Genomic DNA, 23701 nt, shown 5'->3' on the forward strand with positions numbered 1-23701 from the left:
TTATATAGATTATAGATTATATATACTATATACAGTAATATACAGTAAAACTACAAATTTATATACATATTTATATACACCTTGCAAAACTACAAATAATTTATTAATAATTTATTAATATTAAATATTAACATATAATCTATTTATATTATTAATATATTTAATATATTTATTAATATTAATAATTGTTACTATTTACTAAATATTAACATACCATATATATATATATATATATATGATACAATATAATATAATACAGTAAATTTATTATTGTTGTTGTTAGTATTATTATTACTATTTTACTTCTTGCCTGTCTCTCCCCAAGGCTCCAGTACTGAGCCATGGCAGTTAATGCGGTGTGAAACTGCATTAACTCTGCAATGTGGTTGCATCCCAAATACCCAGCATTTAATAAATAAGGACAGGAATTAATGATATCTGTTTATATACAGATGCACTAGTTAAACACACAATTCTATGCATCAATTCCCATCCTGTCCTTGGTTGGTTTGATTTCCAGCCCCCTCCACCAATCAATCAATCAATCAATCAATCAATCAGAAAGCAGAGCCTATATTGGACACCTTTCCAGCCCAGATCCAGTGCAGCCATGGCTTTTAATCCGCTATAGTTTTGCATGCTATGCAACTTTTTAAAGTTTGTGAAAACTCAAAAGCAAAACAGGATGCATCACTCTACTATTTTAAGTCTATGCTCACGACCTATGTGCATTGGAGGCCCGCCCCCTCTTGGAGCCCCGCCCATTGATGCCTCTCTTTTCCCCGCCCCTTTCCTTCCAGGCATCTCCCTTAAAGCGATAGGCACCGAATTTCCACTTTGGATTATGCAAGTGGAGGGATTGCACATAATTAAACATCAAACTGTGCACAAGGAATGGAAACAAAGGCACTTTTCTAGTGCTGTTTTGGAGTTCAGGGGATAATTCAGAACATAAACACTTAATATATATATTTTAAAAATTACATATCCATATGATTGGCTGTGGCATTCCCTGGGAGACCCAGGGGATGCGCCCCCTCCCAGGATAGCAATGTTTACCAAGATTGAGATGTGCTAACCCTACTGGCAGACCATAGGATTATGACTCGCCTTCTGGTTGACAATGCTTTATCCATAATTGGATAAGCCCATGTTGATTCGGCTGAGACAGTGTACACATCCTGCTCCCTTTGCTAATTAGGATTTTCCTGAGTACACATTGGTCCCTGATTCTGCAAATTGCCTTCTGATGTACTATGAGATAATGTAAACCTAATGTAACCCTGATGTGAATAAAAGGGGCTGGCCAAGACCCGGCCAGCTAAGTTTTGCACCCCCATTCCTGTCTCTGCGTCTCATTGCCGCGACACAACTAAGCTAGTGCAAGTGAGCCAAGGGAGAGGGAGCCTGCCCAGGGGTCACTCTCTCAGCCCCAGGCCACCCCCCAAAGTCTCCAGATTTGCCCTCCTCCTCCTCATTGGCACACAACTCAAAACCCACAAAACACATAGAGCCCCATTCATTTCTCCAGATGCCCCACGAAGGAGCGCAAGGGCCTTGGAGAGGCCACACTTTCTGCTGGGCCTCCTCTTTGGAGAGCCATAATGAGGCACCTTTGCACTCGCTCCCACGCAAGACCTCCAGATCCCATCCCCATTTTGAGAAAGACCCTCTAAGGAGGCAAGGAAGTCAACTCCCTTCTTTGTCCCCAAGGGACCAAGAAGACTCTCCAAGGAACTGGGAAAGGGGCCCATGGGACATTATGGACCTTTGTTTAAAATTTAGATGTTTATTAGAGAAGGTAAGGAAAGGAAATGAACATGGATGTCATTTATGGTAAATGACATACGTCAGTCATCTGTTGGGAGGGGTGAAAGCATGGAATGCTGGGAGTGAGTGTTTGAGTGTTTGAACGGAATTCTAGAAGGCTGGTGGGTTTGACTGTTGGCCAGTTAGGAATAACGGTCCCTTCTGGTTTTCTTGGTGGTGAAGGGAAGGTGGGTGCCCAGAGGCAGCTGGGGAGAAGGAGGAGGATGGGGAAGAGCCCCCTTTTGGAGTCAATGCTGGGGGTCTGAGGGATCTTCCATAGGGAGGGAGCCTTGGGGGTGAAAGCAAGGAAGCCCCCTTCTCTCCCCCCGAGAGACATGGGGCTTCTGTGGCTGCAAGGCCTCATCTGCCCCTCGGGAGTCTTGAAAAGAGATAGTCATGGCTCTTGGGAAGGGGTCTCTGTCTGAACACAGAGGGCTCTTTCGGGGCAAAAGAAGCCCGGCTTTCATGAGTAAATCCACCTGCAGTGCGCTCTTTGTCTTGTCCGGTCGCCTTCCATTTTACTGAGTGTCATAATCTTTTCCAAGGAGTTCTGTCATGTGTTCAAAGTAGAACAGCTTCAATTTGGTTATTTTGTCTTGTATGGAAAATTCAGGCTTGATTTTCGCTCTGCACCTTTGAATTTATTTTATTATTTATTTATTTTTTTGGTAGTCCATGAAAGACTGTATAAATATGTGGAGATGCAAAACCCCTCCATTTGTTCTTTCTGCAGGAGTGCATCTCTCCAAGATGGCCCCCAAAAGAAGGAATAAAGGCAAAGCTCTTGGGGAAACCACGGAAGGAGTTACCTTGAAGAAGGTGAACATTGACTCTCTCCTTTGCAATACAGCCATCAGGAGGGGTCTCAGCATAGGATCCCCAAGGGTTGATACCAAGAGCAGAAGGATTTCTCCTCCTTCGGAGGGCATCCTCCATCCTTCATTGGGTCAGTTGACCCCTGCTTCCGGCCATCTTGTCTTTGCTTCTGCTCCCAGGGAATCAGGGCCAGGGCTGGTGCTTCCTGCCAATGATGGTCCCTCAGGGTCTCCCTCAGAGTTTTTCGGGAAGACCTTGTCTATGCCTATGTTAGCACTAAACCCAGGGATATGAGCCAGGGTTGGTCCACCATTTTGGGGGTGGGAGGCACCTGACTCAGGCAGCTGGTTTTCAGGAATCGTGAAAGGCAGCAATTCCTAATGACTTCATTTGTGGGGTTCTCTGACTTACGTGCTAAAAGTATTTGACCATAGACGTTGGGGCTCCAAAACCACTGCCGATTTGGGTGAGCCCTAGATTTCTACTGGTTGGTAGTGTAGATTGTGAATACCCACATCGTACAATTTCCACATGCTAAACAAAATCTCCCGTCATGTGAGAAATCTAGTTCATCAGGAATCCAGGTTTAACATTCAGTTTTTTGTGATGCACTATTCTTCAACATTTGCTGAGTTCAGGAAAAGAGATATTCAATAATGATTAAATACTGAGACATACCACACTCCACCTGTATTCTGAGGGAATCAAATAATATTTGGGATGCACCATGTGTTTTCCTCCCCTTTTGGTTAGACCTCTCTGGATGAGGGCTTCTTTGTGTTGCAGGTTACTTTTAAAGATGTGGCGGTGTACTTCACCCAAGAAGAATGGCAACTGCTGGACCCGAGGCAGAGAGCATTGTATGAGGTGGTGATGATGGAGAACTATGGGAATGTGTCCTCCTTGGGTAAGGAACCTGAATCCATGGCCCTTCCTATGCAGTCTTAGCATCCTTCCTTTCATAAGGCACTGTCATAGCACTAGGATTCTAATTTGATTGTCATAACATCTTGGGGAATCTTGTGATTTGTGGTCTAGTGAGGCACTAAAGCTCTCTAGCTGAGGATTATAAATATCTCTTCTTCAGTCTTTGATGTGGATTCATTTCTATATTTATTGTCCTTTCTATATTACCAAATGCGACTGAAAGTGTCTCTCTCTTGCCCCATACTCTCTCTGTGAGAGTATGTGAAAAATAGAATGGCAGGTGAAATGCTGCGAGGAGCGCAGGGCAGGAGCAACGTGAAGATAGTCTAGCTCTGTTCGGAGAGGAAGGGAACTGGGAAAGTCCATAAAAGAGCCAGAAGAGCTGCCTTGAGTATTGTTAGGCAGCCACAAACCTGAAAAAGTTTAACAACTGGTTCAAGCAAACTGGTGCGAACAAGCTCAAGTCCTTATTTTCAGACATTTTGAGGGGTTTCATTTTGCAATTATGACTGATATAAAGAAAATGACACAAAGGGGACACAGAAACCCCTTCATCTCTTATGTTTCTTGTCCTAGTTGAGATTCCTTAGCTCCATGGTAGATTCCAGGGCCCCCTCTTCTCTTAATGCTAAAATCAGTCTTATCTGCCTTTGTATTTCTTTTTAGAAGAACTTGAGTCACACCTGAGAATTGACACTGGAGAGAAACCTTACAGATGCCACCAGTGTGGTAAAGGCTATGCTTGGAAGTCCGGCCTTGTGGCCCATCAGAGAAGCCACACAGGGGAGAAACCGTTCAAATGCCAGAAGTGTGGGAAAGGCTTTGCTCGCAAGTCAGGCCTTGTGTTCCATCAGAGAAGCCACACAGGGGAGAAACCATTCAAATGCCAGAAGTGTGGGAAAGGCTTTGCTTGCAAGTCAGGCCTTGTGTTCCATCAGAGAAGCCACACAGGGGAGAAACCATTCAAATGCCAGAAGTGTGGGAAAGGCTTTGCTTGCAAGTCAGGCCTTGTGCGTCATCAGAGAGGCCACACAGGGGAGAAACCATTCAAATGCCAGAAGTGTGGGAAAGGCTTTGCTTGCAAGTCAGGCCTTGTGTTCCATCAGAGAAGCCACACAGGGGAGAAACCGTTCAAATGCCAGAAGTGTGGGAAAGGCTTTGCTCGCAAGTCAGGCCTTGTGTTCCATCAGAGAAGCCACACAGGGGAGAAACCATTCAAATGCCAGAAGTGTGAGAAAGGCTTTGCTCGCAAGTCAGGCCTTGTGTTCCATCAGAGAAGCCACACAGGGGAGAAACCATTCAAATGCCAGAAGTGTGGGAAAGGCTTTGCTTGCAAGTCAGGCCTTGTGTTCCATCAGAGAAGCCACACAGGGGAGAAACCATTCAAATGCCAGAAGTGTGGGAAAGGCTTTGCTTGCAAGTCAAGCCTTGTGTTCCATCAGAGAGGCCACACAGGAGAGAAGCCATTCAAATGCCAGCAGTGTGGGAAAGGCTTTGCTTGGAAGTATGGCCTTGTGCGTCATCAGAGAGGCCACACAGGGGAGAAACCATTCAAATGCCAGAAGTGTGGGAAAGGCTTTGCCCGCAAGTCAGGCCTTGTGTTCCATCAGAGAAGCCACACAGGGGAGAAACCATTCAAATGCCAGAAGTGTGGGAAAGGCTTTGCTCGCAAGTCAGGCCTTGTGTTCCATCAGAGAAGCCACACAGGGGAGAAACCATTCAAATGCCAGAAGTGTGGGAAAGGCTTTGCTTGCAAGTCAGGCCTTGTGCGTCATCAGAGAGGCCACACAGGGGAGAAACCATTCAAATGCCAGAAGTGTGGGAAAGGCTTTGCTTGCAAGTCAGGCCTTGTGTTCCATCAGAGAAGCCACACAGGGGAGAAACCATTCAAATGCCAGAAGTGTGGGAAAGGCTTTGCTCGCAAGTCAGGCCTTGTGTTCCATCAGAGAAGCCACACAGGGGAGAAACCATTCAAATGCCAGAAGTGTGGGAAAGGCTTTGCTTGCAAGTCAGGCCTTGTGCGTCATCAGAGAGGCCACACAGGGGAGAAACCATTCAAATGCCAGAAGTGTGGGAAAGGCTTTGCTCGCAAGTCAGGCCTTGTGTTCCATCAGAGAAGCCACACAGGGGAGAAACCATTCAAATGCCAGAAGTGTGGGAAAGGCTTTGCTTGCAAGTCAAACCTTGTGGTCCATCAGAGAAGCCACACAGGAGAGAAGCCATTCAAATGCCAGAAGTGTGGGAAAGGCTTTGCTTGCAAGTCAAACCTTGTGTTCCATCAGAGAGGCCACACAGGAGAGAAGCCATTCAAATGCCAGCAGTGTGGGAAAGGCTTTGCTTGGAAGTATGGCCTTGTGCATCATCAGAGAGGCCACACAGGGGAGAAACCATTCAAATGCCAGAAGTGTGAGAAAGGCTTTGCTCGCAAGTCAGGCCTTGTGTTCCATCAGAGAAGCCACACAGGGGAGAAACCATTCAAATGCCAGAAGTGTGGGAAAGGCTTTGCTTGCAAGTCAGGCCTTGTGTTCCATCAGAGAAGCCACACAGGGGATAAACCTTACAGATGTCAGCAGTGTGGGAAAGGCTTTGATTGGAAGTATGGCCTTGTGCATCATCAGAGAGGCCACACAGGGGAGAAACCATTCAAATGCCAGAAGTGTGAGAAAGGCTTTGCTCGCAAGTCAGGCCTTGTGTTCCATCAGAGAAGCCACACAGGGGAGAAACCATTCAAATGCCAGAAGTGTGGGAAAGGCTTTGCTTGCAAGTCAGGCCTTGTGTTCCATCAGAGAAGCCACACAGGGGAGAAACCTTACAGATGTCAGCAGTGTGGGAAAGGCTTTGCTTGGAAGTATGGCCTTGTGTGTCATCAGAGAGGCCACACAGGAGAGAAACCTTACAGATGTCAGCAGTGTGGGAAAGGCTTTGCCCGAAAATCATACCTTGTGGTCCATGAGGAAAGCCACACAGCAGAGAAATCATACAAATGCCAGGAGTGCGGCAAGTCTTTTACTTCCGTTGCCAGCCTAACAAACCACCATAGGATTCATACAGGAGAGAAGCCATAGAAATGCAAGTGCTGTAGGAAATTTCTGCTCAGTATTCACACCTTTTGAGGCATAAAATCCGCACAAGAGAGAAAGTGTGGAAATGAGGAGCTGAAAATGCTTTTTTTTTCTGGTGAGGCAGCCTTCATAACTCTTTGCTGTGTTTTGTTCAGCTTTAGTACAGTTTTTTTACTTTCTTTTTCTGCTACAAAGTATTTGGTTTTAAAGTATATTGCCCTTACTGGAACATTAAATAAACCTTTGAATTATGTAGAGCATTCTGTATTCTTCATTGTCTTTCAAGAATCTGTGAAAGATAACATCAATTATGGAGCATCAATATTAGTATCAATGAGGTGCTTTTAGAGTTCAAAATTGGAAGTTAGATTTCCATATCTCACAGGAACAACAAGATTGATGTTAAAAAAATAATTTAAGAACCCAGAGTTGAAATACTTCTTCTGTATTATTCTGCAAGGTAGTACAAGACTTAATTTTTTCTACATAGAATTCAAGCTGAAACGTTAATTTAACATTGGATAAATATTTAATTAGTTAATTAATTTAACATTGTTAATCTCACTGCAAAGAGAAACATCACCATGCAATGAAGCATGTAACACAGTTCAAAAATCTTGAAATCTATTAGTTTCACTCAATAATCAATTTTGGGGTATTTTGGAAATCAGGAACCATGTCAAAAAGTAGAAAGGTTTATTCTGACACTAACCTATTCCTATATAAGCCAGTATTATATTTTATATGCTAAATGTAAGTTCTCATTGAAACATTTCTAGGAGGAGGGAACAAGCACAAAACATTTTTTAAAATCCCTAGCTTACTGTCCTGCCGAATGCTGTTTTCAACTCGTTTTTGGCACCATAAAGAGTTCCTCCTTACTAACTTGCCCCAGTCACAGTCTACCACAAGTTTACGTTTGCACAACACTACACTTAAATCATGACCTTGTACTGGAAGGGAATAACTATATCTTTAAAACTTTTATCAAGGGAAACATTTATAAACAAAAGATTGCGCCTCATTCACCTGTCAGTCTTAACACTGCTAAGAGATTTGCCACTGTAAAAACCACATTGACATTCCTCTGTTTTCACTGTACAACTTCAAAGGTCAAATGCAGGCTAATGAAATGTTACTAAAGGAATGAATGGCACTTTATTGCAAATCTTGCACCATTTAAAACTGATAACCATGAAAATACAATTATAATAAGCAGAATGCCTGCACTTTACTAGTTAGCTACTTTGTCAAGTATTTGGTCCATTTTTCTACTGGCTATATACACCCATCTCCCTAAAATAATTTGTGTTCCAGCTTTGTATTTCCCTTCCAAGGTTATTTATTTAATCGCTGGACCGATTGTTTTTTCCAGAACAGACAGGATGGAGGTGATAAATCAATCTTAAAAAGACAAATAGTAAGACACAAAAAATATAAGCAAACATCCAGGATCATGATCCCAAAAAATGAATTCAGTTTTCCAGTGCAATGGTTAAGAAAGTGAGCAGATCAGAAATGGAACAGTATTGCTGTTTGCAAAGGAAAATTGACGTATAAGGTTTAAAAACACTTGAAAGGGTAAATCTTAATCCATATTATCATGTATAAACATACATTTATACTTTTTAGAATTATATCTGTCCATCCTGGCCATCAAAGGAAATGGAGGAACTATTAGGCCAAACTTGTGCTAATTTACTTGGAAGTAGGTCCTACTGAATGGGCTGATGATCAGCCCCTAAAATGTATTACATTTGTATTATTAAAATATGGTCAGCCCTCCTTATCCACAGAGAGAGGCAGGCCAGCAACAACAGGGCCTCGCCTGAAAGAAGAAGAGCCCTCCTTCCGCCCACCATCTTGAGGGAGAGAGAGGCCTATGTGAGAGAGCAGATGAGCTGGACTTTCCCCCTTCCCTACTGTCATTCCCTTCTCCTTTTGACCATCCATTAAGAATCCAAGCCCTTCCTCCATTCCATCTGCCTTGGTCCAAGCCTCGGAGGTAGAGAAGAACTGCTGGACCTGACTCCCTTCCCCACTACCTCTCCCTTCTCCTTTTGTGTCGTGTCTTTTTAGATTGTAAGCCTGCGGGCAGGGAACCGTCTGACTAAAAGATTGTATGTACAGTGCTGTGTAAATTTACAGCGCTTTATAAATAAAGGTTAATCATAATAATAATTTTTATCCATGGATTGAAGCATCCACGGCTTGAAAATATCCCAAAAAAGTATAAATTTCAAATAGCAAACCTTGATTTTCCATTTAATATAAGGAACCTTTTACTGTGCCATTTTATTCAATGGATTTAGTTATCCATGGAGGATAACAAGGACCCACTGTGTGTATCTAGTTTACATAGGAACCCTAGAACACATCCTTCACATGTCAAAAAGATCTCCAAGTGACTGCAGCAGTATATCCTCTAACAGGTGCTGTATCAAGCAACAGGGAGCCCATTCATCAGTGTGCAAATTCCCAGCCCTTTCACAATCATAGCGCTATGATTCCACTGCCATGGTTTCTATGGAAGTTTAGGGAGAAATTCGAGACGACAAACCCCAGGTTTCTAGAGAATGAGCTCTAAGGCTTCAGCAGACTACAAACCCCAATTTTCCATGGCAGTTAAAATGGAATTATAGTGCGTAATTATGTAGTGTAAAAATGCTCCAGAAGAACATGGAAGTGAAGTGTCAATAGAGTATGTGCGACCAATTGCTGTTGCTCTTGCAGTATGCTTTCAGGTTGACTCCGGGCAGTTTATGGTGATGCTATCATAGGGCTTTCTTGGCAAGACTTGATAGGGACGGTTAAACATTGCCTTCTTCTGAAACTGAGACAGTGTGACTTTCCCAAGGTCACCTACTGGGTTGCCAGGGCTGAGTGGAGATGCAACTCCAGCCTCCTAGTCCAATACTCAAACCACTACAGCACACTGGCTCTAGGAGCTGGTGGAACTGGTATTTGATACAGTCACCTCTTGACTTCCCCATGCATGAATGTACTTTTCCACTATCCTGTGTGAATCAAAGCACAGTGGATGTGAAGACTGTGCAGAGAATGTTTGTGTACCAGTCTCATAACTCACCATCTTGAATATGTGGAATCCAGCACAGAGGAATTGATTTCAGAGGCATTTCTGGCTCCTGATGACCCCCTCCCCAAGTAAGACGCAGGTGGCTAAAGCAGCTGAGGGGCCCCTCTTAAGTAGGATGTGACAGATGCTGAAGAGACACCCCACCCTTTCAAGTCTGGCAAAGAGAGGAGGAGAAACATCATAGGAACCATCTGTTAAAGAGAAAATGTCAACTCATTAAACACCTGGCATCCAGAGACAGCTATCTATAGAACAACAGACTCTTAAAATTGGGACCAGAAGGGCCATGCAGGTAATACGTAACTAAAGCAGTCCTGAAATATGCCCATCCAAACTCTGTTTAAAGACCTGCCAAGAAGGAGACTATGTCATCCTCCAAAGCAGTCCATTCCACTGCAAACAGATCTTGCAGTCAATATGTTCTTCCTCATGTCCTTCAAAGGTAGTCCATTCCAGTGTCAAACAGCTCTTACATTCTATACGTTCTTCCTAATCTATATTTTATCCACTGGTTCATTTTCTAGTCTCTTTTTGTTGCTGTTGTTGTTTGCCTTCCAGTTGGTTCAGACTTATGGTGCCCCTAAGACAAACTTATCACAGGGTTTTCTGAGGCTAAGAGTGTGTGACTGGCCCAAAGCCATCCAATGAGTTTCTATGTGATTCGAACCCTGGTCTCCAGAGTTGTTTCCAATCCTCAAGCCACTCTCTCACACTGGAATGCAGCAGCAGCAAAAAACAAGCTGGTTCCATCTTGTATATGACATCCGTTCAGATATTTAAATATAGCTATTGTGTCACCTATCAGTTTTCTCTTCTCCCTTCTACATTTTCCCAGTTCCTTCAGTTCTGGATCTTTGATCACGTTGGTTGTACCTCTTTCGAGATGTTTCAGCTTATCAATATCCTTCTTAAACTGTGGTGTCCACAACTGGACACAGTAGAACAAAGTGGCACTACTATTTTGCTCCGTGGGGACACTATACTTTAAAACCCACCCAGGAGCTGAAGAAATTATTGCTTGTAACTATTAAATCTTTTCAACCAGTCATGCTCTTTAAGTTCTTGTATCTCCTGGAATTCTTGACCTTTGGAAAGGCTATATTTAATAACGCCTTGTCTCACCCTTTTTTCGTTTTGGCTATCTAAACTACTACTGCGTAATAACTTCTGGACTGGCTAAGACCGTGCACATGAACCTTCCTTCATTTTCTTGTATTATCTATGCATGACCTGGATTAGAGTGACATCCTTGTAGCTGCTTCTGTCAAGAGAATCTGTCACTTTGGGCATTTGTTGCTCAGAGGCATAGGACAACCAGCAGGATTGTGGCATCCTCCTCTTGTATCCAAAGCCCTTTGCCCAGTAATGCCACTGGGCTCCACTGACCAATATGCAAATACTGTATATTGTAAATAAAGTATGGCAAAGGCGGCATCTGCATTAATGAGATTTGACACTGCTTTAACTGCCATGGATCAGTACTCTGAATTTGGATTTGTAGTTTGTTGTGACACCAGAGGTCAGTGAAACAACAAAACTACAAATCCCGGACTTCTATAGCATTGAGCTATGGCAATTAAAGCAGTGCATCTACACTGCATTATTTCTGCAGTGTAGGTGCAGCCAAAGCTTGCTAAGACTGAGGGAAAAACAAACTAGGAGAACCTACAACAGTTTGCTTTTGCCTGAGTTTAATAGGAAAGATTTCTGCCCCTCATCTCCCTCTGCTAAGTTGAGTGCAAAGTTCGAACTTCGAACCCAGTTTGCTGTGACTGAAATAAGGACAGAGGGGGAAAGTGGGAGGAGGAGAGAGAAACTGGGACATTTTAAAAACAGCTGAAAAAGTGGGACAACGGAGGATTAACTGGGACTGTCGCTGCCTAATAGGGGCACTGAGACAGTATGCTTCCTTCTCGCAATCCCTTCCTTCCTCCTCCTAAAGCTCCCACTGAACGATGCAAAAAAATACAGATCAAAATACGGTTGTACCATAAGCATGGCAACGCATTATCTACTTGTGCGCTGTTGCCTAGCAGTTGAGTATCAATGTGCACAATTATATTATCTGTTAAAATTAGCAAGGTGTTCAAGTGGATGTGTGCATGTTAACAATAACACAGCTGGTAATAAATAAAGAGGGCCTGGGAGAGTGGGAAATCTTCCTCTGAATTAATAGTGCAAAAGGCTAAATTTAATTCAAAAACACCTGAAGCACCTTCTTCCTCTTTTCTGCTTTCACTGTTTATTCCCTCCTATCTTGCATTCCTACATTTCGGTAGTGAACAGAAAACTGAAGGAAAAAAACCCCTGCATGACTTAAAGCTACTTCATTTGAAAACTTAGACAATTCTTTAAATCGGGGGTAAAAATCATACAGCTCTGCCTCCCAGATGGTGTTGGACTGCAACTCCCAGCATTCCTCACCATTGGCTCTGCCAGGTAGGACTGCTGGGACTAACAGTGCAAAGGCATCTGGAGGACATCTGGAGACACAGAAGGAGGAAAAGCCTTTTCTCAGGAAACTCCTGATTAAGATATGGTCTTCACCGCTGCGCAGTGTGGTGGTGTAATGCCATCGCATAGCCCAAATTACTCAATGCCTCCAGACGTTGTATATCTCCTTATCTGTTACAAACATATTTAGTGAGCCACATAATCTGTTCCTAGGCATCATAGGTCTGCTTTATGTGCCTTCAAGTCACCCCATTAATTATTTCTGCAGTCTAGATGTGGTCTCTGTTTCCCTATCCTTCCCAAAGCTTTGGGATCTTGGAGTCCTGCATGCAGTACATGTGCTCTATGACTGCTCTTTGAAAAGTTGTTGTTGTGTCCCTCCAAATCATTTCCAGTTATTGGTGATCGTAAGGCAAACCTATCATGGAGTTTTCTTGGCAAGTTTCTTCGGAGGTGGTTTGCCATTGCCTTCCTCTGAGGCTGAGAGAGTGTGACTTCCCCGAAATGATCCAGTGCAGTTCCATGGCCAAGGGGGGATTTGAACCCTGGTCTCCAGAGTTGCAGGTCAACACTTAGGACTACATGGTTTGATTGGAACTAGAGAGGGGGAAATGCTGTTATTAGTAGTTCAGAAAAATACATATGTTTAAAGGCTATGAACAGATATCTGATTAAGAATTCCCCTGCTCAGATTCACTTGACTGGTCTTTATAGCTGAAAGCTTATTGCTTTACCAGCAGATTGTGTAAAGCGGACTAACAAAGATGCAAAGATCTTTTATTTCTGCCAGCCACACAATGGCACACTTTCCTTAGACTTTTTACTAGTGTTGTCAACAACCACATATTTTCCCACTGTGTGAACAATTCCTGCCTGGGTTGCCATAATCTAGGGAAGCCAGAAACCCGTAAGGTCAGTGCATATAGTGGACTACACTGTAGAGGGAAGTATGGAAATGGGAGACGGTTGTGCTACCTTGGGTTAACAATAATACAGTGTTAATTGCCTCCAAAGTGTCTCCTGTTTCGAACAGCATAAATATACATGGCAATAGACCTTTCGTTGCAAAAATGCTGCTGCTCAGTGCCAGTTCAGTGAATGATAAAACAACTGCCATTTGGGACTTGATCATAGAAATCATAGAACCATAGAGTTGGAAGAGATCTCCAAGAACCCTCCAGTCCGACCCCTTTCTGCCATGCAAGAACCCACAATCAAAGCACCCCCGACAAATGGCCTCCAGCCTCGTCTTAAAAGCCTCCAAAGAAAGAGACTCCGCCACCCTCTGAGGGAGTGTCTTCCACTGTCAAAAAGCTCTGACTGTCAAGAAGGTCTTTCTAATCTTTAGGGCAGTGGTTCCCAACCTTCCTAATGCCGCGACCCTTTAATACAGTTCCTCATGTTGTTGTTGGGGCATAGAAAGATGCGCTGTGTCCACCACGACCACCTGCAGAGTTGAACCACATCGACAGGACGCCAGGAGAAGGAATCCGAAGAGATGTCTGCAAAGGTATTCAGGCCAAGAAGGAAAATATTCCTTCACCACAGCAAACGGCCTTGAGCTCCCAGAAATAAGTTACTTTGCCAACCAACCAACCATAACAACAAACCGAGAGGCAGTTACTCTAACATCAACTGTCATAACTGGCACTCTCTCTGACATCATCAACATTCCATAATGCAAGTGTCAACTGTCAACTACCACTGGAACGGTAATAGGTTCCACTACAGCTCCATCTTGTGGTCACATACATGTCATTCCCTAACATTCCCCTCCAAATGACATGTGGTGTGTCCCATGTGTCATTTACACTTATCCTTTACTAACTGTGAGCTTAATCACTGAAACCTAATTTGATAATAATAATAATAATAATAATAATAATAATAATAATAATAATAATAATAATATATTTCCTGCCTCTCCCTGAGCATTTATGTATATTTGGTTACAACTAGACATCCATGTCAAGGGACTACCTTTACCTTTTTATATTGATAAAGTATAATCCATGAGTCAAAGTAAACACAACAAGAAAAGGATGGAATACAATGATGCAAAGTAAGACAAAATTATCGTACATAGAAAATGTTAATTGTATTTTATTTGTACTCAGTAAAGATGATTTACACACAAAAATATTAAGATCTACTCGTTCATACTACATAATACATAACGCCACCATAAATACATTGAACCTTGATAAGTTCTGATATTAATACATTTACATATTTGTTTGTCAAATCTCATCTCCGATCATAATACTATGTATAAACATAGCTGAATCATTCGTATCCCTTAATTTTGTATCTTAAAACACTATTAATCTCTAAACAGAGGAAGAACTGAAGGCAATCTTTGATTATTGCAGCCACAAAAGGAGTCGTTGAATGAGATAAAATAAGAAAATAAGTTAAAAATCGAAGGTCTGAAAAATTAACGAATCTGAATTTATACTTAAATCTTTTTTACTTTTGTTACTGACCCATTTTCTCAGCCATTTCAGTATAAATTCAGATTCGTTAATTTTCTCAGACCTTTGATTTTTAACTTATTTGCTTATTTCATCTCATTCAACGATGTGAATTCGCATTGCTGAACCAGGAGTCACTCCGGATCTGAGCTGCAAAAAGCCCTGTGTGATAAATACCTGTTAATGAAATGAGCTTTTCTGGCTTTTTTTTTTTGTCTAACAACACTCTCAAAACCAACAACAAATCAGTTCTGAGACACGGCAGACCTTTCAAAGTTTTTGATGATGATATATATTTAGGTATTATTATCGAAAACCCTTTAAGGCCTACAGCGCTGAAGTATTTGAATCTGCTAAAAGATCTTTCAGCTCCGGACCCCATAGCGATGTACCAGCTGAACCCAAATCTTATAGACCCTGAATAAGTGTGTGTGTGTGTGTGTGCGCGCGCGTGTGCGTGTGTGTGAGAGAGAGAGAGAGAGAGAGAGACTGAATATAGGGACCTGTGTGAAAAAAATGTGTGTGTGCGTGTGTGTGTGTGTATGTGTGTGTGAGTGGTTGTGAAAGAGAGAAGGAAAGACTGCATGGGGGAACAGTGTGTGTGAAAGGAAAAGTTTGTGTGTGTGTGTGTGAGAGAGAGAGAGAGAGAAGGGAAGACTGTGCATAGGGAATAGTGAGTGAGAAAGAAAACGTGAGTGTGTGTGTGAGAGAGACAGAAGACTGGGGAACAGTGTGTGAAAGAGAAAATTGTGTGTGTGCATGTAAGAGAGAGATAAAAAGGAAAGACTGAGGAGTTTATCACACTGGGGCTAAGTATGGCATTAATGAGACATTAAAGCGCATTTAAAGCATCTCACACATAAAGTGAAAATGGCAAGTTATCACATGCAGTTAAGCAAATAAAGTGATATTCTGTGCTGACTGTGCGCCGTAATAAATATGCATTCATTAATTTGTTCATTCATAAAGCGATATTGGAAATGCATTGTCACTGGAAAGTAAAAAGATGTGCATTAATGCTTCTTTGTGACCACTTTAATGGCGGGCTTTGTGCAATGTTGTGTGAAATCGTTTTGTGTAATTATGCAATTTTGTTCAGGATGTTCATGGGATAAACTCCTTCGTGTGATAAACTCCTGAGAGAGAGAAAAGGAAAGACTGAGGATGGGAAACAGTGTGTGTGAAAGAGAAAATGTGTGTGTGATAGAGAGAGGAGAGAGAAAACAAGTGTGCAGTGTGTAGTGTGGGGTATGTGTGTTAAGGGGAGACAGTAGGTCTGTGGGGGGAAGAATGTGTGCACAAGAAGTCTTGTGTGGATGTGTGTATTACAGATTTGCCAGACTTAAAACTGGAGAGGGCTCCTGTACCTGGAATGGTAGTGAAGAAAAGGGGAACTTCAGCAGGGGTTGGTTGTCACACAACCAGATAGAAAGCGACACTGCTGAAATGCTCTTTTCTACACAAGCACTAAAGGGACAGGCGCTCTCTCCAGACCCATGGCCTTGTGACTAAGGAGGAATCCGGGATTTACTGCTTCAAACTGGCCCAGCAGTTCGGACATTTTTAGTCCCTTCAGCCAGGGATTTTCCAGGGCAAATGGCAACCCTATCCCCAGTTTTTACTCAGACACCCCTATTTGTGAGAGAGAGTGAGAAAAAGAGTCTGTGTGCATGTGATAAAGAGAGTGTGCATGAATGCTGGTGTATAAATGAGACTGTGAGGGACTGGGTATATGAAAGAAAGGGATAGTCTCTTCCACTTTGGCCGCCATCAACATTGGCCAGCAAGATAGAAGTCAAATTTCTGGACCAAAATATTTTCCCCATCTTTGTTGTAATATCTCCGTGTGGCTATACAGACCACCCCTGTAATGGCCGGATTGAAGTGGTACCATAGCCACCACCACGTGATGCAGTGATGCCCCTTTGGTACTACACAGTTTGGATGCAGCACCAGAGGTGCTTCATCATGGCATGTGCCGTGTGGACTTGTGCCTGCCAAAATGGCGTCCTGGTGGCAGGGTCACGGCATCCAGCATGCAGACGCTGCACCGTGGCTCCACTCACAGGCTGGCGCTTTCCACCAGTCTGTACATCAAATCAAACTGGTGACTTGACCAATATGCTGTGAAGAGGAAAATGAGCATTCCCTTCCTTTGCAAAAACTGGGTGCTAAATATCCTTGTGCTTAATTTGGGGGAGGCTGCAACTCTGGGGGAGATGCAGCTCAAACCCGGCCTCCCCGCAGGAGCTCAGCCTCGGTGAAGAGCTGGAAGGCAATTTCTTCATAGGAATGGGCTGCCCCACATTCAAACAAGCAACCAAATAGCAGGGACTTCCCTTCCATACACACAGCCAGGTCTGAATATCCGCTGGGCCCTTCGTTCAGCACCCAAGGAGCTTTCCAGGAGCCCTTCTCCAAGGGAGACGTATTCAAGTAGATGCCCAGGTCCACACGTCTGTGGCTGCTTGTGGGGTGGGAGAACATCAGCCATGGCTTCTTCTTCTTGTAGGAGGCTGAGGAGGAACGGACACCGGGCTCCACCGTCGGCGAAAAACTCACCACACTGCCCTGGCAGCCATTTGGAGGCTCACATAACTCTTTGGAGAGAAAGGATTCATCAAAGAGTTCTCCATCATCTGTGCTGAAGGCTTCAGCTCGGTACTTGTCAGGGCTGCGGGAGTTACAGTATAACACCGGACTATTATCCTGGCTGGTCAGTTCGGCAACCTGGCACTCGGATGTCCGAAAGGCCTTGAGAAGCCGGCCCTGGGTCCAATTCCGTCCGCCGTCGTCGCTGTAGAAGATGAAAGAATGTGGTTTCGTCCAACAGTTGAGCGGATACCCAAAACAACGCTTGTGGATATAGTAGGTATAAGCCGGAACCACCAGCCGCCCGGAGCTCAACTGGATGCCATGGCCAGGTCCAACGGCGAAGGTGGCCCATTTTCTCAAGTTACCCGTGATGGCCTTCTCGGTCAGGTCAGTGGTTTGGCTCCATGTCCGGCCACCATCTTGGCTTGAGACATAACACAACCTGGCAGCGTTTTTCCCTTTACTGATCTGTTGATACTCCGTAACTTCGGTCTGGACGCAGATAAAGAACAGGAAAATGGTGCGACTGTTCCTCTCGTACAGTGGACAAGGGTTCATGGTGCGGTGTCCAGGCAATGTGGCTATTGTCAGAGATTCCTGCGGACCCCACTAGAAGAAAAGGATTGCATGGTTAACTGATAGGCTTGTCTCTTTGTAGACATATCTACTCTGCACACACCAACACACAGCATCACAAGTTGCTATTCTTATTTTATTCATTTATATATCACCTTTCTCCCAATAATGCGACTCAAGGCAGCTAACAACATTTTACAGGTGAAAAACACTACAAAAGGTTATATAAAAATACAGAACATACAGTCAGCCCTCCATTTTCGTGGGGGATCCGTTCCAGACCCATCCACGGAAATGGAGAATCACAGATATTAAAGCCCCATAGGCTTGAATGGGGTACATGCCTGTGAGCGTGTGCAGGGCATGCGTCGCGGGGGTGCGCACCACTGAAATTAACGGAGGTCACCCCACTGTGAATAATGAAGACTGCGAATCTCAAGTCCGCAACAACAGAGGGGTGACCATAATATATTAAAATAGTTAAAATATTAAAATGCATGAAAACAATAAAACATTATAAATTTAAAAACTATACAGTGGGCCCTGTATATTTGCTGGACTTAGAGGCACAGGACCCCCATGAATGTGGAAAATCTGCAAATATAAAACCAATACTCTTTTTTTACTTAAGATAACACCTCTCTATGAATCTATAGGTCCTCCACCACAACTTTTAACCAGAAGTCAATGACCACCAGAAGTCATGCTGGGGGACCTAGAGATTCCTAGAACTCAGTTCCTGCCACAGAGAGGAGAAGAGGAGAAGTAGCTAGGTGGCCATTTTGAATGATGAGTGTTTGAATTTTTTTTAAAAGAGTGTGCTTGTTGCTGAGGGGTGGGGCTTCTGTGAGTCACATCTGTGAGTCACTGGGGGCGGAGTTAGCAGACTAGCTCTATATAACTCCCCCCAGAGCCTTCCCAGAGAAGTTCCTGCTACAGAGAGGAGGAGGAGAGAAGTAGCTGGGCGGCCATTTTGAGTGGTGACTTGGAATTTTTTTAAAACTCTAGAGAAAGTGTGCTTGTTGCTGAGCGGGTGGAGCTTCAGTGTTTGAATTTTTTTAAAAAACTCTGGGAGGGCTGCAGAAGGGCCATCCAATCCAACCCCATTCTGCCATACAGGGACTCTCAATCAAAGCATCCCTGACAGATGTCCATCCAGCCTCTATTTAAAAACCTCCAAGGAAGGAGACAATCCAAGGGAGTGTGTTCCACTGTCAAACAGCCCTTACTGTCAGGAAGTTCCTCTGAATGTTGAGGTGGAATCTTTTTTCCTGAGCATGGCAACCTCACCGCTCTTCTCCAGCACCACATATCCAATGAACTGATTTTCTTCCCATCCTCTCTCTTAACTGTCCAGCTCTCACATCCATATATGGTAATAGGGAATACAGCGGCTTGTATGATTCTAACTTTTGTGCTCAGTTGTGTATCTTTGCACGTTTGCGCGCATACACACACACACACACACACACAGAAAAGGGACTCAAAATCCAGAACATTTTTAAGTTGTTACAATTTTTAAAAAAGTCCTAGCTAATGTTGTGTACCATTTTGGGTGAATCTTTCAAGATGCAGAGAAGCATAAATGACATGTTTTACTTGTGCATGCATTGCCTGTCATCTGAAAGGCACACTGGAATTCTTATTGGGATCAAGAAATACAAGAAATTAACAGAAAACCTGGCCATACCCCTAACCCTGACATAACATATATTGGAATAGTCATTGGAAATAATAATAATAATAATAATAATCCCACATCTGACAGGGAGACTCACAGGACTATAAAATCGGAAGGCACCACACACATCATGTAATCCAGTGGTTTCCAAACTTTGGTCCTCCTGGTGTTTTGGACTTCATTTCCCAGAAGCCCTCACCATCACGGCCAGCAGTGAGAAATCCTAGGAACTGAAGTCCAAAACATCTGGAGGAGCAAAGTTTGGGAATCACTGATCTAGTCCAGCCCTCTGCCTCAAGCATTCTTGATAATATAGTATCCATCCTCTGTTTAAAAACCAAAGGAAAGACTGTCAAACTGTGGTCTCTTCCAACTCTACGATTCTATGATTCTGTGATTCTATGAACCTGCCAAGACAGTCTGTTCTTTTGTTAAACAGCTCTTACCATCAGAAAGTCCTTCCCAATGTTTCAGTGCAAGGTGTTTTTCTTTATTTTAGATCCATGTTTCAAGTGGTCAGGAATCTTTTATGGCCAGGCCAAGAGAGGAAACACCACACCACTCGACATCCCGCTGCGAACAATTTGTCTGGCACTTTGCAAATAAAATTGCTCAAATCCACTCTGACATGGATGCTATAATTAATACAGATCCAGTGGATGTAACTTTGGCTGCTGGTTGTCTAGTGACAATGGAAACTTTTCAGTTTGTGCAACCCGGGGATGTGGACGGGATTCTTGGAGAGGTGAGAGCCACCATATGTAGGTCAGATCCTTGCCCTTCCTGGCTTATTAAAACAAAGCTAGAGGCAGACTGGCTGAGTGGGTAGAGGGAATGGTTAATGCCTGGTCTAAACCAGGTTAATGGGCAATAGTTAATGCCTCACCTAAAAAAGGCAGAATTCCAGCTTGCCTGAAGGAGGTTGTTCTAAAACCATTACTAAAGAAGCTATCCTTGAATCCAACCATTCTGGCAAGGTTCTGGAGCATGTAGTGGCCTCCAAGCTACAGGGGTTTCTGGATGAGAAGGATTAGCTAGATCTAATACAATCTGGTTATGGGACAGAGGTGGCTTTGGTTGCCTTGTGGATGACCTATGCTGGAAGCTAGATATAGGGAGTATATCCCTGTTGGTTCTGCTGGACCTCTTGGCATCTTTTGATACCAATGACTATGGTATCCTTCTGGGTTGCCTTGCTGGGATGGGACTTGGGGGCATTGTTTTACAGTGGCTCCATTTCTTCCTGGAAGAGCAAACTCGGACAGTGATGCTGGGGGATTCCTGTTCAACCCCTTGGCCAGTGGCCATTTAACATATACATGAAACCACTGGAAGAGGTTGTCTGGAGTTTTGGATGCGGTGCCACCTATATGCAGCTGACACTGAACTGTACTAGTTCTTTCCACCTCAATCCAAGGAGGCTACCCTGGCTGTAAACCAGTGCCTGGCATCAGTAATGGACTGGATAAGGACAAACAAAATGAAGCTTAATCCAGACAAGATGGAGGTGCTCCTGGTCCATCAAAAGGCAGATTAGGAAATAGGGATTCAGCCTGTGCTGGATGGGGTTCCAGTACCTGTGAAGATGCAGATTTGTAAACACAGGTTTGGAGGTTGGTTGTGCTCCTGGATTCAACTCTGAGTCTGGAAACTCAGGTTTCAGTGGTAGCCAAGAGAATATTTGCCCAGTTAAAGCTTGTGCACCACCTGTGCTTTTTCTTTGAGACATCTGATCTAGCCACAGTGACACATGTCTAAGGGGTTTATCACATGGGGGAAATTGCATGCAAAAACGGGGGGGGGGGGGGTCAAATCACAAAAGGGGGTTGATTTTCACACAACGTTGCTGTTAAAGTGGTGCTAACCCGAATGGAAAGTAGACGGAAAGCAGACAAAAACTGCTCCTTTTCACTTTCAGAAAATCCTGAAAGTAAAAAAGGAGTGGCTTTTGTCTACTTTCCATTCAGGTTAACACTATAGCAACGACGTGTGTGAAAATCAATCTGCTTTTGCTGATTTTTTCCAGCTTTTACATGTTGTTTTTGCACGGGAATTCCCCCGTGTGATAAACTCCTTAGTTACGTCCCGGCTGGATTACTGTAACACACTCAACGTGGGGCTGCCTTTGAAAAATGTTAGGAAACTTTAACTGGTGCAAAGAGCTGCAGCCAGATTGCTAACTGGGGATGATTCCAGCGAACACACAACTCCCTTGTTGCAACAGGTTCACTGGTTATCAGTTCATTTCCAGACACAATTGAAAGTTCTGGGTTTCAACTAGAAAGCCCTATATGGCTCAGGTCCAGGTTATTTGAAGGACTGTATTGTCTCTTACAAACCACTCTGTGCTTTGAGATCTGCAGCTAGGGATTCCCTAATCTTTCTCCTGCAACCCACACAATCCAACCTTTTGGAAGCTAAAACAATTTTTCCAAGCTCTGAATCCACCCTGATGTCTTGTTTACTTTGAGCAGACACCATGGTTCCCAAACTTTGGTCATCCAGATATTTTGGACCACAGCTCCCAGAACTCCTGGCTGTGAATCCTGGGAACTGAAGTGCAAAACATCTGGAGGACCAACGTTTCGGGACCAGTGCTTTAGCATAAGAACGTTCCTGCTTGAAATGCAGGAAGGCCGAATAAAACAAAACTAAAAGGAAGAACAGGACTCTCCGATGTTACCTGGACAGATACTCCTTCCTTTTGCCCTCGACGCATCACTAAAAACCTGGCATCTTCATCTCTGGGTGATGAACGCTCTTCTGCAAAGGCCAGGAAAGCAGATTCAAATGGCAGGTACAGCAATGCTGGGATGCGGTAGGTAATTCCCTCCGGTGCTCCTTGATGGAAAAGAACCACCTTCCCAAAGCCAACTGGACGCTCCGCCATGTTTTCTAGGAGAGCAAGAATATTCTAGAAGGACAAAACAAAACACAAAGAGGATCCAGTGATGCAATGCAGGAATAAATATCTAGCCACCATACAACTGAATGGGAATAGTTACTAATAAATTAACCCTAAACATATAAAGTTAAGATGTACCTATTTACCCAGTAATCATAAAATTCAAGCTAACTATATCAACATTCATACTATTTGAGAATTATTTAGTATTTAGTCTTAGTATATAATATAGCATTATTAAGTCAAAAACAACCCTACAAATACCATGAAAGTCAATATTAACTCAAAGTAATATCACATAACATTACAGCATCACAGTACTTGTACTCTGGTGAGCCCACAGTCTCACAGATTAATAATATCAATCAATAATATCAGTCAATAATATTAATTGTCTTTTGAAACTTTGCATTTTTTAATACTGCATATCTCTTTTTAAATTTTGTTAGCCACTGGGAGGAAGGCGGAATATAAAGAAATGAAATAATAATAATAATAATAATACTTGTAATAAGGTTTTATTCATTCTGTTTGCATTCTCATTACACCCCAGTGGGTCCTTTTGTTTGTGGGTATATGTGTGTGTGTTTTTTTATGGGAATATGTGAAGTCGAAGGCTTTCATGGCCGGCATCCATAGTTTTTTGTGGGTTTTTCAGGCTATGTGGCCATGTTCTAGAAGAGTTTCTTCCTGACATTTCGCCAGCATCTGTGGCTGGCATCTTCAAAGAATCTTGACAGATGCTGGCGAAATATCAGGAAGAAACTCTTCTAGAACATGGCCACATAGCCCAAAAAACCCACAAAAAACTATTTATGGGAATAGTTACTGAGTAATATAATATGGCTCTGATAGATTGGCACTGTGTAAATATGGCAAATGTGGTGAGTGTGAGGGCTAATTTGTGCTCTTTCTGGACTTGTACTGAGCCACACTGTCCAGCTTCTTCATCTTCAGCCAAAAATCACACTATATCCTCCAACATTTCTCATGTGACATCTGGGACACATGCAGCCAAGCAACATTGTGTGGTGAAGATGGCAAATGTTATTAATGAAGGAAAACACACAAGGTAGGAGAAGCTGCAGCTGTTTGCTTTTGCCTGAGTCAGCTGGGAAGGGTGAGATTCCACTCCTCTCCTCTTCCTCCTGCTGAGTTAATGGGGTGAACACAACTTTTGCATTTTGAACTCAGTTTGCAGCAATGTAGTAATCTGGGACGCATGTGGATGATAAGGCAAATTGGGAGAAAATGGAAAGCCAGTATAAGACACCAGTATGGAAATATCAGAACCAAGGTGGTGTA

At 43.3% G+C, this 23701-nt stretch overlaps 2 protein-coding genes across 4 annotated transcripts; one reads left to right on the forward strand and one right to left on the reverse strand.

Moving 5' to 3' along the window:
- Positions 1–1959: 1959 nt before the first annotated feature.
- LOC149320174 (uncharacterized) lies at positions 1960–6828 on the forward strand. 3 transcript variants are annotated; one of them, XM_089513076.1, is made up of 4 exons: positions 1960–1997; positions 2543–2628; positions 3412–3532; positions 4219–6828. In XM_089513076.1, the coding sequence occupies exons 2-4, from the start codon at positions 2560–2562 to the stop codon at positions 6615–6617; spliced, it is 2589 nt and encodes an 862-aa protein (XP_089369202.1). In that variant the 5' UTR covers positions 1960–1997; positions 2543–2559; the 3' UTR covers positions 6618–6828. The 3 variants fall into 3 exon arrangements, with proteins under 3 accessions (XP_089369202.1, XP_089369200.1, XP_089369201.1); XM_089513074.1 differs by lacking the exon at positions 1960–1997 and adding an exon at positions 2121–2278; XM_089513075.1 differs by lacking the exon at positions 1960–1997 and adding an exon at positions 2121–2278 and having other exon boundaries at positions 4222–6828.
- An 8169-nt stretch (positions 6829–14997) lies between these two features.
- Positions 14998–22381, reverse strand: LOC149320175 (sialidase-3-like). Its single transcript, XM_089508285.1, has 2 exons — positions 22175–22381; positions 14998–17843 (listed from the first exon to the last, which is right to left on the reverse strand). Exons 1-2 carry the CDS (start codon positions 22379–22381, stop codon positions 16866–16868), a joined length of 1185 nt encoding a protein of 394 aa, XP_089364411.1. The 3' UTR covers positions 14998–16865.
- Between the last annotated feature and the right edge of the window lie 1320 nt (positions 22382–23701).

The sequence above is a fragment of the Sceloporus occidentalis genome, unplaced genomic scaffold (assembly GCF_023333645.1).
Source record: "Sceloporus occidentalis isolate IW3139 unplaced genomic scaffold, rSceOcc1.0.p SCAF_2, whole genome shotgun sequence".
NCBI classification, from domain to species: Eukaryota; Metazoa; Chordata; class Lepidosauria; order Squamata; family Phrynosomatidae; genus Sceloporus; species Sceloporus occidentalis.

Coding starts and splice junctions, on each gene's coding strand:
- LOC149320174 (XM_089513074.1), top strand. CDS start 2,206: ATGGCTCTTGGGAAGGGGTCTCTGTCTGAACACAGAGGGCTCTTTCGG. Junction 2,279..2,542: donor AAGAAGCCCGGCTTTCATGA/GTAAATCCACCT, acceptor TTCTTTCTGCAG/GAGTGCATCTCTCCAAGATG. Junction 2,629..3,411: donor AAGGAGTTACCTTGAAGAAG/GTGAACATTGAC, acceptor TTTGTGTTGCAG/GTTACTTTTAAAGATGTGGC.
- LOC149320175 (XM_089508285.1), bottom strand. CDS start 22,381: ATGGCGGAGCGTCCAGTTGGCTTTGGGAAGGTGGTTCTTTTCCATCAA. Junction 17,844..22,174: donor AGGAAGGAGTATCTGTCCAG/GTAACATCGGAG, acceptor CTTTTCTTCTAG/TGGGGTCCGCAGGAATCTCT.